Raw genomic sequence first — 20,509 nt, forward strand, 5'->3', positions numbered from 1 at the left:
TGACATGCTGATTGCAAAGACGGTAATTGTCTCATGAGGGAAGTGCCCACAGGCTGCTGAGAAGGGGAGACTTAATCTCATTTGTTTGACTGCAGCTTACACTCAGAGTCACGCAACAAAAACTAACATCCCATTCCTATCTGAGAGTGTTTGGATACTCTGCATTCAGCTACTTGATTGGACTTCCCTTTTGTGCTACTGAGTGAACATCCCTTCCCATCCCCACCTCTTTCCCTTTCTTTAAGAGCTTAAATTTTGCGTGAAAATCCTTTAGCGAAGGCTGTGGCCTCCCTTAGCCCAGGATTACAGCTTGAGGAAGATTTAGAGGTTGACGCGTGTTGCACACTTCTCCTGCTGCCACAGTGCGAAACACACTTGTGTGTACAGTGGCTGCGTCACTGGGACCTGTGCTGTGGAATGTTTGGTGAAGAATGGGAATGAATGGAGTAACCAGGGGCCTTCACTCCCTGTCCTATGGCTAGTTCTTCTGGAGACACACATACAAACTGAGGTGGTGGTACATGACAAGGTTTTTTTAACTCTGCGTGATAAAATGCAATTCTGAAAATGGATATACCTCCTGGATTATGGTAGGGAGTTTGAGTTGTCTTCAGGATATTAGTTTTGGTTTGAACCACAGTCCAACTGGAGAGAGGAAGGCTGTGTGAGGGTGATAGACACTGGGTAGAGGACATGAGCAGGAGGCAGGTGTGTAGCTAAATGAACGGTACAGGGATGAACGTCAACTCAGCCATGGCACCGCTATCTCCAGGACTAAATGCCAATTTATCTCCAGGACTAAATGCCAATTTATCTCCAGGACTAAACCCCATCAACACCCCACCGATGACAGCTCCATCTCCAAGATCTCCAAGACTGAGTCTCACCACCACCCCACCGATGGCAGCTCCATCTCCAAGATCTCCAAGACTGAGTCTCACCACCACCCCACCGATGACAGCTCCATCTCCAAGATCTCCAAGACTGAGTCTCACCACCACCCCACCGATGGCAGCGATATTTCCAAGACTGAGCCTCACCTCTACCCCAGTGATGGCTACCTCGTCTACAGTGAAGAGTACCTCTCCATCCTTTGCTTCCTTGTCTCCTGGACTGTTCTCCCCCTGTCTGTCCTCTCTGAGCGCAGAGAGAAGGACCTCCTCCCCCTTCAGCAGGTCCTCCAGCAGGTCCCCCACCCCATCCATCATGACGTCCCCAAAGCTGTGGCAGAAAACCTCCATCTCCAGACTGGCAGAGGAGTTCTTCTGGATTGGTGGAAGCGTCGTAGCACAACCCAAATGGAGACTGGGTCAATATGGTAAGCGACTGATGGAGATATGATATTTGACATATATTTTGTCTTCCCTCGAATGACTTAATGACTTATTATTTGGGGAGGATACAGAGCTGTAAGTCATTAGCCACTGAGTTTGAACAAAATGTACGAAATAAGGTAGCATATTCTATTACACCTGCAATTGCCTCCTAAACCTTGGGTTTCCCACCATAATAGTGTGAAAATGCAGGTGACATGTACGCAGGTAACAGTGAGTAGATGATGGGTATATGGACTCCAGGCAATCCCTAGAGATTAGACTGAGTGATGCAGACTAGTGGGCATCACGTGTCTCTCTCTCTACCTCAGATTACAGAGGAAGGTTAACTGCTCTTAAATGCTCAAAAATAACATACAAACATGAATGCCATACATGTCATGTCGTGGGACAGGGGGTCCTAAGAGAATGGGAGCCAGCTCAGTTAGAAAGACAAAGTCAGCTGTAGGTAGGCCAACAGTATGCCCTACCAATAAGAGCAGAATATTCTACACTACAGATATTGCAAGGATTAAGTATCTCAGTTGTACGAAAAGAAACGTATTTGATGCGCAAGGTGCACGTTGATAACATAAACAACCCCTTAAATCCTGGCCCTGACGTTGTCAGCTAATCTAATAATCAACTGCTAGTTGGTAAATCTCTGCTTTAACCCTGCTATTCTCCTCAATTAATCTGAAAGGGATTATATGCGTGGCTTCCCCAGTGCTGTGAAATAACATTTGTAAATTCACCTGTTGATTGAAAGACAATTCAGTATTGTAGGACATATGGGGCTACACATGCTTATGACACGTCTTACAATGCATTAGCATCTTCTCTTTGTTGCCCCAGTAAACAATTACTATATGGGCTCAAATAGATTAGCGTTCTGTGCAGGGGGTGTACTTGTACTTCAAGCTGCCTCACACTACAGAAACAGGATATAGGCTCCTACTCCTATGAGCCGTTCCGGCTCGCACAAGCCAAGGCTCGTGCAAGGCTATTTACTTACTCGATATGGGCCCAAACGCTATAATTTTAGGGCACACAAGTACAGTACATGGACAGGGCGCCCTGTACCGTATGAGCACAGAGGCCATCTGATGTCGACCCAGTGTGTGTGTGCCTTCCTCCCTGTGGCCTGTCTGCAGTGGAAAGGTGTATGTGCACCATGCAGTCTGGCACCCAGATGACCAAACTGAAAGGGAAGAAGAAGGGCCTGGTCAGGTTCTTCTACCTGGATGAACACAAGTCCTGCATCCGCTGGAGGCCCTCCAGGAAGCACGATAAAGCTAAAAGTGAGTCAGACAGGGAATGTTTCAGATAGGGTTTCATACTGGTACTGTGAGGAATGCGCTAGTATTTTTACTTTGTCTACATTCAACAGTTTACCAGCCCTATACCATTAGATATTTGAACATAATGTACAAACGCGCATACCGCATGTGTGTATTACCATCTTGTAACTCATATGAAATAGCTTTGAGATTTCTGAAAAATGAACAGGTTATTGCAGCTGATTGACTGCTAGAATACATTCTTATTCATTTTCACGTTGATTCTATCCCAGTAACCATTGACTCCATCCACGAGGTCTGTGAGGGCAAGAAGTCTGAGATCTTCCAGCGCTACGCAGACAGTTGCTTCGACCCCAACTGCTGCTTCAGTATTTACCATGGCGACCACGTGGAGTCTCTTGACCTGGTCTCCGCTAACGGAGATGAGGCCCGTACCTGGATTACTGGCCTGAAATACCTCATGGCTGGCATCAGTGACGAGGACAGTCTGGCAAAGAGACAACGCAAAAGGGACCAATATCCTTTACTCTGTCACTATGGAGCATGTCACTCATAGGGCCTTATGACCGATTGATGAAAGTAGAACATAGACACATAGACCATCCTATAAGACCATAGAATACATATATTTGACTGATAGAATAGGACCTGAATATCATCAGCCTGTGGGCATTTGATTCAATTAGGACAAGATACCTTCCAACGTTTGTGTAAAATCACGTGTAGCAACACATGTAATTCCAGGGATGTCTTGTCACATAGGATGTATTTTGATACACACTAAAAGAAATGTTGTTGGTCACTGGTCTCCGTGTCTCATCCTTAACTCTTATTTCACATGGTTACAGCAGACCTTCTCAGAGGCAGACAAAAACGGGGACGGCAATTTGAGCCTGGGAGAGGTTCTTCAGTTACTCCACAAACTCAACGTGAACCTGCCCAGGCAGAAAGTCAGAGAGATGTTTAAGGTAAGATCATATTCAGATGTTCATAAATCTGGGGATGAACTCACCAAGAACATTTTGATGTTCTTGTATCTCAATGTTTCTCATTACATCCTAGAATACAATAACAAGTAATTGTAATCTTTTAAAAGTAGTTTTACAGAAGCTCATTAAAATGCAATTTATAACACTTTTGACATGCGGTTTTCTGGATTGTTTTGTTGTTATTCTGTCTCTCACTGTTCAAATAAACCTACCATTAAAATTATAGACGGATCATTTCTTTGTCAGTGGGCAAACGTACAAAATCAGCAGGGGATCAAATACTTTTTTCCCTCACTGTACGTGTTCAGAATGCTCCAGTAATTCATACTAAGACACATTGCATTACCTGTCTTCTATCTTTTTTTAACCCCTCATGTCAGACACAGTTTTGTTTTGTGGCTGTGCAAGAAGGATTTGTTCTGTGTCTTTATCTCAATCTGTCAGTGGCTTGGAAATACAATGGCATTCCTAAAGGGGGCAAGTAATTATACTGAACAAAAATATAAACGCAAGATGTAAAGTGTCGGTCCCTGAAATACACACAAAAAGCTTATTTCTCTCAAATTTTGTGCAGAAAATGTGTTTACATCCCTGTCAGTGAGCATTTCTCCTTTGCCAAGATAATCCATCCACCTGACAGGTGTGACATATCAAGAAGCTGATTAATCAGCATGATCATTACACAGGTAATCCTTGTGCTGGGAGTGTGCAATTGACTTGCTGACTGCAGGAATGTCCACCAGAGCTGTTGCCAGTTAATTGAATGATCATTTCTCTACCACAAGCAAACTCCTAAGTCGTTTTAGAGAAATTGGCAGTACGTCCAACCGGCCTCACAACCACAGACCATGTGTGACCACTAACTGTCTGAAACCGTCTCAGGCACGCTGGAGAAGTATGCTCTTTACAGATGAATCCCAGTTTCAACTGTACTGGGCAGGTGGCAGACAGCATGTATGGCAGTGGTGGGCAACTCCAGTCCTCGGGGACCTGATTGGTGTCACACTTTTTCTCCATTCACAGCTGACTAATCAAATTGCATTCTAAAATGAGGATCATGATTAGGTGATTATTGGAGTCAGGATTGTTAGCTGGGGCTGGGGAAAAACTGTGACACCAATCAGGCCCCCGATGACTGGAAATGCCCACACCTGGTGTATGGTGTTGTGTGGGCAAGCGGTTTGCTGATATCAATGTTGTGAACAGAGTGCCCCATGATTTTGGTGGGGTTATGGTATGGGCAGGCATAAGCTACGGACAATGAATGGCAATTTGATGGCACAGAGATACCGTGACGAGATCCTGTGTCCCATTGTTATGCCATGCATCTGCTGCCATCCCATCATGTTTCAGTATGATAATGCACAGCCCCATGTCGCAAGGATCTGTACACAATTCCTGGAAGCTGAAAATGTCCCAGTTCTTCCATGACCTGTACATTCACCAGAAATGTCACCAATTGAGCACGTTTGGAATGCTCTGGATCAACGTGTACGACAGCAGTTCCTGCCAATATCCAGAAACTTCATAAAGCCAATGAAGAGGAGGCCACAGGCCACAATCAACAGCCTGATCAGCAAAGGAGATGTATCGCGCTGCATGAGGCAAATGGTAGTCGCACCAAATACTGACAGATTTTCTGATCCACGGCCCTACATTTTTTGGGGGGTATCTGAGACCAACAGATACATATCTGTATTCCCAGTCGTGAAATCCATAGATAAGGGCCACATTTATTTATTTAAATTGACTGATTTCCTTATATGAACTGTAAATCAGTAAAATCTTTGAAATTGTTGCATGTTGCGTTTATATTTGTGTTCAGTGTAGTTGGAAAAACATTTGTCATTATTGTGATGTCACCAGATTGACTTTAGATGCAGTATAATTTTAGCTAGCTAGCTAAGATTGAGGGGAGACCATCGGATTTTAGCTAGCTAACTTTAACATTGCTAGCTATTTCTGACAAACTTTGCTTGCTAATAACAACTTTGTCATCTGTCTAAAGTAAATTTGACAACATGATAATCATGGCAAAGTTGATTCCTACTAAATATTTGTCTACTTTAGCAATGTCATCATATTTCCATTCCACTATAGTGTAATTTAGACTAAACAGTCAATAGGCCCGGTTCAGAATGAGTGGGCATCACTGGACTTTTGGGCACCAACATGGCTGCGGCGTCTGTAGAACCTTCATAACAATGGCAATGACGCAACAGAGTGACGGTGGTGCAACCCATGACAACAACAGAGTGACCCATGGATATAGCACCAAAAATGGTTCTGCTATTGTTACAACCTTTCTTGGTGCTGTATAGAACCCTATTTTAATGGTTCTTTATAGAACCTTTATGGAGAATGGTTCTATAAAAGCCCGTTCTTAATCTCAAAGGTTCTACAAAGAGCCTTTTGAAGAATCATACAGGCAGAGATGGGCAGTATTTTCTGAACTGCAAAGAACCATTGAAGGGTTCAAATGGTTCTTTGAGTCATTATTGTTTCACATAGAACCATCCCCCTTCTCAAATAACCCTTGAGGAACTCTCTTTTCTAAGTGGTTAACCCTCCCCAGAACCTTACCTAGAACCCTACATATTTTCTTTCCATCCTCAGAAAGCAGACACAGATGACAACCAGGGTTCGTTAGCTTTTGAAGAATTCTGTACCTTCTATAAGATGATGTCTACACGCACAGGCCTCTATCTCATCATGCTCTCCTACAGTAATAACAAAGAGTTCATGGACCTAAATGACCTGGTCCGTTTCATGGAAATTGAACAGAAGGTAAAACGGAATTAAAAGCAGAACATAACGTTTAAAAAATATATATATATATTCTGCATTATTGTTCATTTTTCATCACAATGTTTCTGTTTGGTAGATGGCGGGTGTAACCAGAGAATATTGTCTGGAGATTGTCAGCCAGTTTGAGCCATGTTCTCAAAACCTACAGAATATGGTTCTGGGCATCGATGGTAAGGATTTTACATGATTTTTAAGTAGTTTTCATGACACAAGCGCCTATAACTTTAAGTATCACAGTCCACAGAAATAGCCAAATACACATGAACAGACATGGTGTATCTCCAAGTACAGTAACAGTATGTCAATCACAGAAAAGTCCCATATCCTGTTTCTTACCTCAGGTTTCACCAATTACATGCGAAGTCCAGCAGGAGACATCTTTAAACCAGACCACCATCATGTGCACCAGGACATGACTCAGCCCCTGTGTAACTACTTCATAGCCTCGTCCCACAACACCTACCTGACAGGGGACCAGCTTCTGTCTGAGTCCAGGGTAGACATGTACGCCTATGTGCTCCAGGCTGGCTGTCGCTGTGTGGAAGGTAAGCTTAGACACTATAAAGACCGTTCAACTGCCTCCCTACTCAGAACATTGCAGTGCTGTACTCCTACTTAAGTGTTATGCCAGAGAAGCCGGTGTTTGCTTATTTGTTTAAGAGACTTTATAGCCATTTACACAGATGATTCAAAAGATCCAAGAACAGGACGTACTGGGTCAGCATTTGTAGTGCAGGAATGTGGGGTGGCAGTCAGGAAACGTATTACAGATCATCTGGCTGTATATACGGCAGAGCTGATGGCCATTCTGTTGGCCTTGCAGTGGGTGGAGGAAGTCAAGCCAGACAGAGTAGTTATTGCTCTGATTCATGTGCAGTGTTGATGAGTCTCCAGTCCTATAGGTCATGTAGCAGACAAGACCTGCTTGATAAGATGCTACAAACCCAAGACAGGATTAGACAGATGGGTATACAGATAAGATTTACTTGAGTCCCTGTCCATGTGGGGGTAGAGGGGAACGAGGCAGCTGATATACTGGCTCAACAAGCACTTAGTAGTGGGGATGTTGATGTTGTAGTTTTAATGAGCAAGGCAGAGGCAAAAAGCCTGATATGGACAGTGATGGTGCAGAGATAGCAGGAGCAGTGGAATAGAGATAATAAGGGCAGGCATTTATTTCAAGTACAGAGGAAAGTCGGGGAGGGGAGGACGGCAGGAAGGGACAGAAGAGAGGAGGTTATTTTTACAAGATTAAGGGTGGGACACAGCCGGTTGAATAAGACTTTAAATATGATAGGAAAGCATCCAACAGGAAAGTGTGATTATTGCCAGGAAACAGAGACCGTGGAGCATGTATTGCTACAGCGTGGGCAGTATCAGCGGGAAAGAGAGAGGCTGAGATCTAGTATGAGGGAGAAGAGGATACAGGAAATTATTTTAAAGAGTATATTGAGTAGAATGTCATTAGATATAGTCTCATACGTTGTCATATTTTTTAAGAGCAACATGGCTGGGAGGTATGATTTAGAGGAACCCTATCTCTGGCCCACACTCCAGTACAGTAGGTGGTGATAATGCACCATAACATTGGATGCCAACCGCCGATGAACCCCATCAAAGAAAGCCGGTGTTTGGAGGATATATTGGCACGGTTGTTGTTAGGCCCGAGATGCACTAGCGGTTCTGGGGGGGGCAGTGCCCCTGTGACAACAATTTTGAACCCCCTTGGAGCCCCCCTAAATGTGGAGTATGAAATCATTTTTACATAACTAATGCCTGCAATGCAGTGAAGAAAACGATATGACAACAATAACGTCTAATGTAACTGGCCCCTCTAACAGTACAACTGGCCCAGCTTGGCCCCCCCAGTTGAAATGGTCTAGAACCGCCACTGTCGAGATGAGGGCATTATTACTTTTAAACAACGGGTTACCAACATATTCAAATAGTGATTTACATAGGTTTCATTAAAAACGTTCTTTTGATGAATTTATTCATGCTATTTCATCATTCCACAATATATTGTCCCGACACAAATCTAGGGTTGCTATCCCAGCCGGGTGGTCGTTTGTTCTATTGGTTCGGTTGCCAGAGACACGACCTAGTCGTTAAGTCTTTTTGTTCTGTATCTATGGATGCGACCCAGACGTTCGCTCTAAATGTTCCGTTGCCATAATGGCTGGCAACGTTCTTATCCCTTGCTTGCTAGCTAGCCAACTTTAGCTAACACAGTCACGTCAAACAGTGTTGCCATAATAGTAGCAAAGTAGCTGCATTTGCGTTTGTTTAAGCTGTTTTCTAGTGAACCAATGATGTGCGATTTCGCCTGGCATAGAACATTTGCTCTGTCTCCAGGCCACTGTTCAAAAGAGACAGCCAACTACACAGCTAACACAATCACTTCAAACTGAAAATGGAATGACAGCAAATTAGCTGTATTTCATCTCGTTTGATCTGTTTTCTATTGACATTTCTTTGTAAAAATGATGCCAGCAGATTTATGATTTCGACTGGCTGAGAAATGCTGCCTGCCTGTGTTTCTCGTCCTGACTCCCGACACGTTCATTACCATAGGACAGCTGGAAATCGAATTTCAATATTTTGAAACAGTGTTGCAAGTGTCAGAGAGACAGACAGCAAGGTTTATACAAATCTCCATTGTTGAAAATCAAATGATAGTCTAAAAGAAATGGGATATAATGTCTAAATGCTTTTTATAGTGCAGATCAAGTTTATAAATTGCCTGGCTGGGCTGATGAGAGAGTGGATTGTGCAGTGAGATGGGACAGAGTAGATAGGCATTTAACGCCATAGCTTTAGCTAGTGGTAACTTCTGGAATAGACACCAGCTGGAATGTGGTTTTAAGCAGTTAGCATCCAGGATTAGACCCACCATTTACCATGGGTATGACGAAACATTTATTTTTGCTGATCTAATTACATTGTTAACCAGTTTATAATAGCAATAAGGCAACTCAGGGGTTTGTGGTATATGGCCAATATACCACAGCTAAGGGCTGTTCTTAGGCACGCGGAGTGCCTAGATACAGCCATGGTATATTGGCCATATTTTTTATTTAACCTTTATTTAACTAGGCAAGTCAGTTAACTACAAAATCTTATTTACAACAATAGCATAGGAACAGTGGGTAACTGCCTTGTTCAGGGGCTGAACAACAGATTTTTACCTTGTCAGCTCAGGGATTCGATCTAGCAACCTTTCAGTTACTGGCCCAACGCTCTAACCACTAGGCTACCTGCCGCCCCAATATACCGCGCCGCCCCATATACCACACCGCCTCGGGCCTTATTGCTTAAATAGGCACTGTCTGGAATGCGGTTTTAACCAATCAGCATCCAGGATTAGACCCACCCGTTGTATAACAGTATTTACCATCCTCATCACTCACTCACTCACTCACTCACTCACTCGTTCGTTCTCTGTCTGTCAGTGGACTGCTGGGATGGACCAGACGGGGAGCCTATCGTCCATCATGGCTACACCCTGACGTCCAAGATCCTCTTCAAAGACGTCATTGAAACCATTAACAAATATGCCTTCACAAAGAATCAGTGAGTACCTTTCTTTTGTCACCATGTCCTGCCCAGGTATAGATAGCAATAGAAAACCATTCACGGGCAACACACATTCCAATATGTTGTGCCATACATCCTCAGGTACCCGGTGATCCTGTCCATAGAGAACCATTGCACAGTGCCCCAGCAGAAGAAGATGGCTGAGTATCTGTTGGAGGTGCTCCAGGATAAGGTGGACCTTTCCACGGTCAACATGAATGAATTCAGAAAGTTGCCCTCCCCAGAGCTCCTGAAAGGGAAAGTTCTAGTCAAGGTAAAGCCATATTTCTTTATCGATGTACCGCGCAACCAATAGTAGCAGTCAGTCATTTCCATAGCGGCGGTTTCCAAATCATGAGACTTCAAAACAACATTACAGAACACTTTCTGTGAAAAAAAAGGAATGTAGTAAACAGACCGGTTGTTATTCCTCAGGGAAAGAAGCTTCCAGCGAAAATTGATGATGATGCAGAGGAGGGGGATGTGTCGGATGAAGACAGTGAGGAAGAGGAGGATGAAGATGACACCCAGATAAACACTGATGTAAGGACATTACTACCGTTTAGCTAAAATAGACTGAGGGTAAAATATCAATGTTTTGAGTAAAACTATCCCAGGACATTTGTAGTGTTCCTAAAAGCCCCTATAGGTGGCAAAATACCCAAAATGTGAGGCATCAATGAACGTCTCATTATTGTAAGCCCAGTGCCCTTATTCTTTGTCTGAAAACTATTTCAATGAATGGCTGTTTTACAGTGGATGTTATGTGAATTTCACGTGTTTCAGTTTACCTAGATACAAATATCTGATTGCTGACTTCAAAGAACAATGAAAAGCATACCACATGATGTTATCAGGTGCTCTGTCATAAGATGATGCCAAAGCCATTAGGAATTCCATCAGACAGTGAGATAGCTAGGTGGCTGATTGATTGTGTCTGCAGGGAGTTTAGAGTCTTGAATATGTTTGACTATTCAAGGGGAACGCTGCTGGCACTGCAGATGAATCCAAACCCAAGAAACGCAGGTCTATCATGGGCAGCTTCAGACGCAAGGTCAGCCTATTCTCTCGTACAACTACCTCCCTCCCTACCTCCTTACCCGGTCTGCGCTTCACCGCGCTTTCCAATCATGTTTATGCAAATGAACTTCGCTCCTCTTCACCATTCCCTCCACCATGCAAATGACTCTTACCTCACCAGCACAAATGCAAATCACGAACTCCCTTCACCACCCCCCTTTACCAACACTAGCGTGGGAAAATAGTCGTTGTCATCATAGGCCTGCATCAGCTTTTCTGTGTGATTTTCCTGACAGCGCAGTGTATTGCTTTGAGAGACATTTTCTACTGCTCTAACATGCTCTTGTTACAGTAGAAATGCCCCCATCTGGAAGACCCTTGTTGCACTAAACGCTGACTGTTCATTTCCTGTGCTTAGAGGAAAAAGAAGAAGAAAAAGAAGCTAATGCTCAATTTAGACCATGCAGACCAAGAGAACCCCATCATGAGAGACAAAACACAAATTGTGTACCACAACAAGTAAATCCAATCAAACATGACTGTTATACTGTTATCAAACCATTTACTTGAACTTTTAAACATTGACCCATGCATCCACTTATCTCTGGCCCTCCCCTATTCACCCTCAGGAAAGGGAAGACGATGAGGTTATCCCGAGCCCTGTCTGACCTCGTCAAGTACACCAAGTCTGTCCGGGTCCATGACATTGAAACACAAGGTGGGGAGTAGTGTCCATATACAAACAAAATAATTTCTGCTTTATTCAACAATAGCACAAGATCTTTCAGCATGGGAGTCATTCTACCTCTTGGTCGTCAGTGTGTCTGAACCTATGTGTTTTCTGGTCGGCAGCTTATATGACCAGTTGGCAAGTGTCTTCCCTCAATGAGAGCATTGTGAACCAGATCATGGCTCTGAAGCCAGCTCAGTTGGTGCGATTAAACCAGAGACAGCTACTACGTGTTTACCCCTCCAACTACCGTGTGGACTCTAGCAACTTCAACCCACAGCCCTTTTGGAACGCAGGATGCCATATGGGTAAAATACCCTGCTCATGCAATACCTTAAGTGTGCTTTGCTTTGCTTACAGAGAAAAACAAGACAGTCTAGAGGCAAATATCTAGACTTCAGTCTGGTTCAGAACAGTGGTCGTACTCTAAAATGTATTTCTTATCTCGTCTTATCTTTTCAGTTGCACTGAATTACCAAACAGAGGGCCGCATGCTTGAACTGAACAGAGCCAAGTTCTCAACCAATGGTAACTGTGGATACTTACTGAAGCCCAGGTGCATGAATAAAGGTGGGTACTATTAGAAAATATGGGTAACTGTAGTTGAAGCCAAAATACAGACATGAGCAAACGGATTATACAATTAAACACTATAAATGCACAGTAGTTGTTTCTCAGACTAAGAGTTTGCTGGCTGAATGTTGCTTTCTGTGTTGCCCAGGTTTCTTTAACCCTACGCTGGAGGACCCTCTGCCAGGACAGAGTAAGACTCAATTGGTACTGAAGATTATCAGTGGGCAGCAGCTTCCAAAACCTAAAGACTCAATGCTGGGGGATAGAGGGGAGGTGAGACGTATCAGACAACCTCAATTGACCTCTTTTATATGAGGAGACTACAAGGCTATTTGTCTTGTCACTCGTGCGTTGTATGTGAATGTGTCTTTGTTGTTGTAGATTATTGATCCTTTTGTGGAGGTGGAGATCATCGGTCTGCCTATTGATTGCTGTAAGCAGCAGACAAGGGTGGTGGACGATAATGGTGAGCATTGACCTTAACTCGACAGCTATTTAGTTTCCTTTTTTTTTTAACAAGGTGCTCATTCAACTAACCATTTTGATATTCTGTTTAACCTCTGTTGAATGAAAAGCACTAAAAGGTTGTGGAAATGCAATTGAAGCAAATAGTCTCCTTCCTTCTCTGTGCCATTCTAGGCTTCAATCCCATGTGGGAGGAGAGCTTGGTCTTCACCCTCCACATGACCCAGATTGCACTGGTGCGTTTCCAGGTGTGGGACCATGATCCGATAGGACAAAACTTCATTGGACAGAGGACCATAGCATTCGTCAGTATGATGCCAGGTAAGGTAGATGGAGGGATTAACCAGGTCTCTACTTCATCAGACAGAGGACACTTGGATTGTCCACATAACAAGTGTACCATTATCATGGATTGCTCTATGAAAATAAAATGCATGTGATTTTGGGATTAACGTGATAAATGGTTCATTTTACCTTATAATCTTTTAAAAACATGTTAAGGTTATCGCCATGTCTATCTTGAGGGCATGGAGGAGGCCTCCATCTTTGTTCATGTTGCTGTAAATGACATCACAGGAAAGGTAGGCCTAAGCACTGGGTTGACTTTTGCTTTACCTGTATTGCTGTAGTTGAAGACTAAGGCTTAGATTTTCTTAACAGTGAGTCAATTCACAACTCACTTTCTCTTGAATTCAACACTTGATGAAAGCTTGTCTTTTTTTCTGTCACGTAGGTTAAGCCAAGTAATGCTGTAAAGGGTTTTTTGAAAAAAGCTACGAAGAAAGGGTCAGCCAAGGAGCCAAAGACGGTCTCTATGCACCTCTCCACTTACTCATCAGAGGACGTCCGTCAGCGGTACCGCAAGGACCTGGACTCCTACTCCCAGGAGAGCAGCGGGAACGGCAGCATGTTACTGACGCCTGCAGGCATAGACTACCTCCATAGAGGGACTCAGAGCGAACCACTGAAGCGAGCTCACACGGTGCAAATTCTGGAGGAGGAAATCCAGGGTGCTTCTCCGAAGGAGGAGAAAAAGAAGGAGGGGAAAAGGAAGGGCATCCTTGTCCGCATGTCCTCCACCTTCTCCAACACTGGGGCGTCCATCCCGTGCATCACAGCAACAAGCCCAGACCTGGAGGACGTGTTTCAGTCGTCTCAGCCACAGAGTCCAGAACCAGAGAGCCAAATGCAGTCGTTCCAGGCAGCCTGGCCAGATCTGGAAGACCAGGTTCAGTCTTTCCATGCACACTGGCTGGGCCAGGACAACTCGGGTCGGTCATTTGAGCCTGAGTGGCCAGACCCACCTGAGATTGAGGACATAGCAGGAGAACCACTGACAAAGCTTAACAGTAAGCCTGCACTCCAAACTGTATCAGAACATCTGAATCAGCCCCAACCCCAGCTCCATCCGCAGCCCCAGTCCCTACCCCAGGCCCAGCCCCAGTCCCTACCCCAGGCCCAGCCCCAGTCCCTACCCCAGGCCCAGCCCCAGTCTCATCCTGAGGTCATTCTCCGGAACCGACACCCACCATCCTCCCCTGCCAGAGTTAGACGGACCCTGGAGACCCCAGCCAGCCAACGCCCCTCCAACACGTCACGGACAAAGGCCCGCTCTCGCAGTGTTCCACGAAAGCAGCATACCTCCCCCATCACCCCGGTAGTTAACCGCAGGGCTGCTGTGCACTGGCAGCCTCAGACTCCTTCCCCTCCCCCCCAGAACCATTGCCGCTATGGCCACCAGCCTATACCCAACGGCCTCTACCTGTCTGACAGTGACTCCAGCAGTGTTGGCAGTATAGACAGTCTGAGTCTGGAGCTCCTGCCCTCGCGCGTGCCAGTCAGTGGGCAGAGGGAAGTGGGCACCCTGCAGAGAGAGATGAATGCCCTCTTTGACCAAAAGATGAAGGAGATCCGCTGTAAATCGCCACTATTTTTTTACGGTAAAAGTAACTCTTACTATACGATATCTTATTCTGTTATTATATCCCAGCTAGAGAGCATGCCAGTGTTAAAGATGTATTGTTTTTTGAGTCACAAAGTACGTGTACCTGTATGCTCAGATCATCGACATTACAAAATCGATGTTGATTGATGACCCTGGAATTATAGTAATGACAGTTTTGTTCGCTGTGTTTTATTTGCAGATTACTCTACGCTATAGTAACCGGACACTACAAGGACCACAGCAGTGAGCAGCCAATTGGAATAAGCATGGGAGTAGGAAATACACTTGTAAACATATAGCGTTACCTTGTACGTATCTAGATGTATGTACAAATGTCATCACATTTTGAGACCGAACAAGTTTATTTTGTATAAGGTAATCACTTACTTTTTATGTGGATATTGTGATTTTTGCATCACGATGCATCTATTGTAAATAGAACTGAAAACCAAAGTGAATCGTTCTGAATGGAACAGAATGGAACATGCATTCGTTACTAGACTGGTTTTATTGAAAGATGTGCCGTAACTTTTACATCAACATCGTTCTGTGACATAATGCTTTTTTTATGTGTCGAGTTCTATAATGACAAAACATGTTATTTAAGTGAACTGACGGTTTTATAGGTTTGAAACGAATGTGCGAAATGTGTGCTGCCAATTGTACAAAAACAGTTAAGTATACTTGGTATCTATAATATGTGAATGTATAATCTACTTTCAAACGAATGTACTGTATCATTTCATTAATAACAGTAATATATTGCTCTCAGTATTTGTGCTGATCAAAAGTACTGAAATGTAAACTCTTTGAAAGTGATGATTTTTCATAATTTACAGATGACTTGACTTGGACCTTCATGTTTCATTTCTATTTTTGCACCGCTCTTAAATCTTTCTAAATCAGTACACATTAAAGTATTTGTAACAGTAAATAGACATGTTGTTTTTCTCAATAAAATATCTTCAACATAATACTGTAGTATTGTTAATTTACTCCACCTCTCCAGTATGTTATTTACTACTCTGTTAATTAACACATGTCATATAACAGCCTGGAAACAGTCTGTAAGCATATCTGATACACAGTGTTTCTTTGTGGTTAAAAAAAGTATCTAGAACAAAACTCATGTCAAGACCTGCATAGTGACATTTTCTTTGCTAGGCCATATATAATAGAGTATCTACTATCATTTGTACTCATGCTTTGTCTTTGTCTGCGGTTTCCTGGCTTCTCTTCTTGTTGGTGGTGGTGGTCCTCAAGCGCTGACTCAGTTCATCAGACAACACTGTGCAATATGATTTCTGTGGGGAGGAAATTAGAGCGATATGTAGAGCAATCTTGACCAGGCAAATCTGCTTATCTATTCATATGGAATATTCCCACAATCCACCACTCTTCATTAAACCAGTGTTAGACCGTGTGAGTGTGTGCATATGTGTTGCTCACCCTCTGCTCCCCGGCATTGCTCCGGGACTTGGTGGTGAGCTCCAGGACAGCCAGCAGCACCCCTAGCCCCAGGCCCAGAGCCAGCACCAGGAACATGCCCTTCAAGCTGTGGGGCTGCAAGGGGGAGGCCTTGGCTGGGTCTGCCATGCAGCTGCTGGCCCACCACTTACTGCGCAGGTAAGCCAACTCTCCTGCCTCACTCAGCTCCAGGATGGCCACACTGAGGTTCTTCAGCATGGGAGAGCCTGGATGACACAGACAGTACCATTTGCACATCAGCGGGCTTGTTAGAGAAAGTATTTGTGTCGCATGAGTACGGTGAGTGTAAGAACATTATCACGTCTAAATAAAGTTCAGAGGCTTCAGTCAATGTGTGTTGCCGTATGATATCTCACTCCCTAGACATGTGGCTCACCCAGGGTGCCTGCGATGCTGTACCCTCTCATGCCGATGACCTCATGGACACGGACCAGCTCACAGTGACGAGCCGCCACCAAGTCCAGTGACACAGACTCTCCAATGAAGGCAAAGTTGCCCTCCTTTGCCCGGCGAACACCCTCATCCATTGATGACACAAAACTCTTGGCTCTCTCCATGTGCTCATAGATCCTGCGGTAGGTTGGGTTATTAGAGTTCTACACCAAGGAAAAGAAAAACCACGGACAGAGAGGAAGAGAAAGTCAGCATGCCGCTGAGAGAACTGACAGAGCTGAGACACTGACACGTGAGCCTAATCATTTGAGGGCAAAGAGCGAAGGGGAAAAGAAGGGGATAGGAGGGAATGGGGTGTGGCAGGGTGCACTGCCTCACCTTGAAAAAGGCAAGTGTGGAGGAGCCAGACAGGGTCCCATACTCAATCCCTTGCTGGTTGGCCAAGTCCTCAAACCCTTTCACCATCAGTTGATTGGAGTCTGAGCCCTGAGAGGTGCTGAGGTTGGAGAAATAGCAGGCCAAGAGGACCAGACCAAACAACCACCAGGTGCAGCATATTATGCGTCCTGATAAAGCTTTGGGGTGTGGACCGGCACCTGAGAAGAAGAAGAAGCGATACTAAATCAGAACACCAAACCACACAGACCATACACAGCTCTTGTGTTGTTGTTTTGGTGCGGGTACGCTATTGGTTGAAATGCCTGGTTAAATCCCTGTTGGTTACCCTGTAGAGTGAGGGCTCCAGCAGTGTACCACAAACTGTGGCTGAAAGTGAAGCTGTTTTCCTCAGTCTGGGGTTGACTCCACTCACATGGGCTGAGTCTGTGTTGGAAAATGTTTGATTAACAGTTTTTAAATTACACTTGTGAAAGGTTCCAGCCATGCTCAGTACATGATAAATGTATTTTCTGATGAAACGTCATCACATCATAATTCACCTGGCTACTACACAGATGGAGATAGCAGTCCCCAGGTACGCAGCGAGGATCCCCACCCAGGTCTCTACCGAGAAGGGGGTCAGGAAGTCAAAGATGCCAGCCTCTTCTGAGATGTCTTTCCTCAGGAGAATACTGATGCCTGTTTGCATGAAGGGTTTGGTCATCCCCACAGCCTTCTCCCGGGCAGCAGTAAGGGTCAGAGGAGCAATTGCCAGGTCTGCCTCCTACAGGGATAAGAATATAGATTTATATTTTACATTTGCTTTTTATCTGCACAAATAATTTCACATTAGAATGGACAGTATCAATCTTAAGCAGAAATGTGAGCAGATGTTCCGCACTGTAATCACTAATCTATGAAAATGTTAGCTTTACTCACCTTTCTCACCACCTCTCCGATCATCCCATTCCAGGCCCCACTCTCATCCTGCCTGCCATAGGACCCATCTTTCACCAGGTGCACGTTGTACTTGAAGTCCAGTTTCTTGGCCAGTTCAGACAGCAGGTCCATGCAGTAACCTTCCATCTGAGAGCCTTTGGACATGGTGTATGGATCTTGCTGAAGGGTGAGGCACAGAAGAACGATTCTGACTTCTGAATCATCATCAATCTTGTTTATACAGCAGCAAATGGGTTGAAATGGAGTAGAAAATGCTTGCAGTCAATACAGCATAGAGTGACAGAAACATGCATCCTTTAATTACCTTTATTGTAGTGATTGTCAAGTCTGGTCGCATTGCTAAAGGAGAAATAGATATTAGTGAGATATAGAGGTTACCTTGATTCACCCGCATCCAAATCAAAGAGGAAGATAAACTACTTGAAGTTGCATTTGAACCTTGCCAATGGCATTCTTAGGTGAATCACTTATGATTCAAAGCATCTCCAACAGCAGCAGCATTGTGAGTGCTTTCTAAGTACATCAACACATCAATTGAATAAAGGCATATACACAGGAGGACAACAGCGTGCATGCTTACACACTGAACAGAGAGGGGAGAGGGCACTGGCAGACCTTCTCCATCAGCATTGAAGCATTGCCAAAGCGTCTTTCCGGTCCCACTGGCTCGACATCCCTGAGTCACAAATCTTTTTCTTTCATTTGGAGTGCAATTGGAGTGCCTTCCAAATGTAGCCGGCGAATTCAAAGAGCTCTTTGTGCTGTGGCCATCTTTAGCCCTTATACCCTGAGTCGGTGACCCCTTTGCAGATAGTGAGAGGTAAACATGGGGGTGCATTGATGCCTTCTTAGTCATCACAACTGGTTTCCGGCATCCCAGAGAGCTGGCCACTCTCCTTTCCCACTTGAAAGTGTTCAAAACCGTTAAGATCTATTTACAGCCATATTCCAGTTTGTGAGTTATTTCAAGCCATCACAAAGACATGGCACTATGGGGTAGGAGGGCAGTCAGAGTATCAAAAGCCTTGATTCAGGCCAAGGCCTCAGGGCTCCCTCAAAACCATAGGGAGATCCTGACACACATCAGCTCCTCCTATTCAAAATATGACACCCATACAAGCTCTTCAAGGGCCCTGTCACTTTTTGGCCACATTTAAACACAAGGCTCCTTGTTTGTTGCATTGAATTGATTTATTAGCATTTTTGTGAGCATGTCAGTTGGCTCGCTTCTTTTTCTGTCAGAGTGGAGTGTGTATGCCAGACAGGATGCAGCCCCTCACTTTGATGCCATGCCCAGCTGACAGTCTCCTCATTCATAACTCGTCAAGCAGAGAGAACATGAGGAGTCTGGCACCAAAATAAGCATATACACTGCCACACTGCCAACACAAGCGCATCGACTGGTCAAACGGCTAAAGAAAAACGTCTACATTTTGTCATTTTACATTTTCACATGTTTTCTCGTGAATTTAGTCCGAGTGGCAGTCTGTTTCTGTTATCATGCCAATCAGAGGTGGACTTAGCTATGTTTCATAGATTTCAAATTAAATGGACGCCAGCTACCCAAGGGTCCCCGCCCACTGATTGATTTACACAAATTTCAGTTAGTCACTAATTCAACAGATTTATAAGACCTATCTATAAACATTTTAATTGTTGGATAATAATAATAATCAAGCAGTAAATGTATAGGGGTGTTAGAAGGCCCCTCAACAGAATTTGAAATGGGCCCCCAAATTGCTGTCTGTCCCTGATGCCAACTCCTAGTCACTCATTGTCATACCAAACAAATCCTCTATTTCATTCTCAAGCTCATTAGTGGTCATTAATGAAAGAAAGTTTAGAATTGAAGATTGCTTTGAGGCCAGACTGTTTGGCTTGACAATAACAGCGTTTGGACCAGGTTAAGGTGAATCACGGGCATGTCAAGATTCCTGTTTTACACAGTTTTGCTTGCTTTAGTGACCGTCAAACAGACAAAGAATTAACTGGATTTATGAGCACAGTAAGATGTACATTAAACAGTGTATTACCCGCAGCACAGCTCCTTAGGGACAGTAGAAGCACCATGGTGCACACGATGACACCCAACAGCACCTTCATGGTTTCACCTCTGATCCTAATGATGTAGTGGTATCAACGTGATTTCACAAACTATTACATTCAGAGAACAAAAAAAGCTAATGTCGTACTCAAATTGAACAGTGGACTAAAAATACAGTAGTTATGAAGCATGGATATATTACATCTATGACAATACACAAATGAAAGAGATCGCCATACCTGATAAGATTGTTAGCTGTAAAGTGAGTCGGCTGTGTTGAGGCTTCCAGCTAAAGACTGATCCTGATGAACTAGGGCAAATGATGATGAGAAATATTCATCCCAACACAACAGAGCTGCTAAAACAGCCAATGGACTTTTTTGTGGGTGGAGAATGAGTTTGTCCCCTGTGACTGTGTCACTTAACAATATGTTTGGAAGATTCAAACGCCTGTGTTGCTATAACTAATGTTATCTTCCCAATTGCTTGCTGGTTTGATGTTCACCTCAGATTTACACCTTCTTAT

At 44.2% G+C, this 20,509-nt stretch overlaps 2 protein-coding genes across 3 annotated transcripts; one reads left to right on the top strand and one right to left on the bottom strand.

Moving 5' to 3' along the window:
• The first annotated feature begins 965 nt into the window (after window positions 1-965).
• On the top strand, window positions 966-15,081 carry plch2b (phospholipase C, eta 2b). The gene is made up of 21 exons (XM_029692649.1): window positions 966-1,318; window positions 2,468-2,614; window positions 2,887-3,130; window positions 3,453-3,582; window positions 6,220-6,390; window positions 6,488-6,581; window positions 6,753-6,956; window positions 9,864-9,984; window positions 10,090-10,261; window positions 10,423-10,530; window positions 10,958-11,041; window positions 11,426-11,526; window positions 11,637-11,725; window positions 11,860-12,045; window positions 12,200-12,307; window positions 12,459-12,583; window positions 12,692-12,776; window positions 12,950-13,096; window positions 13,277-13,356; window positions 13,509-14,715; window positions 14,920-15,081. Exons 1-21 carry the CDS (start codon window positions 1,009-1,011, stop codon window positions 14,934-14,936), a joined length of 3,930 nt encoding a protein of 1,309 aa, XP_029548509.1. The 5' UTR covers window positions 966-1,008; the 3' UTR covers window positions 14,937-15,081.
• A 128-nt stretch (window positions 15,082-15,209) lies between these two features.
• On the bottom strand, window positions 15,210-20,323 carry grik6 (glutamate receptor, ionotropic, kainate 6). Of its 2 annotated transcripts, none has more exons than XM_029694776.1 (10): window positions 20,223-20,323; window positions 19,973-20,058; window positions 18,244-18,278; window positions 17,919-18,098; window positions 17,540-17,763; window positions 17,326-17,423; window positions 16,980-17,197; window positions 16,585-16,804; window positions 16,170-16,414; window positions 15,210-16,024 (listed from the first exon to the last, which is right to left on the bottom strand). In XM_029694776.1, exons 2-10 carry the CDS (start codon window positions 20,040-20,042, stop codon window positions 15,920-15,922), a joined length of 1,395 nt encoding a protein of 464 aa, XP_029550636.1. In that variant the 5' UTR covers window positions 20,043-20,058; window positions 20,223-20,323; the 3' UTR covers window positions 15,210-15,919. The 2 variants fall into 2 exon arrangements, with proteins under 2 accessions (XP_029550636.1, XP_029550637.1); XM_029694777.1 differs by having other exon boundaries at window positions 19,973-20,093; window positions 20,223-20,306.
• Window positions 20,324-20,509: the final 186 nt, after the last annotated feature.

Source organism: Salmo trutta, chromosome 16, assembly GCF_901001165.1.
Source record: "Salmo trutta chromosome 16, fSalTru1.1, whole genome shotgun sequence".
NCBI classification, from domain to species: domain Eukaryota; kingdom Metazoa; phylum Chordata; class Actinopteri; order Salmoniformes; family Salmonidae; genus Salmo; species Salmo trutta.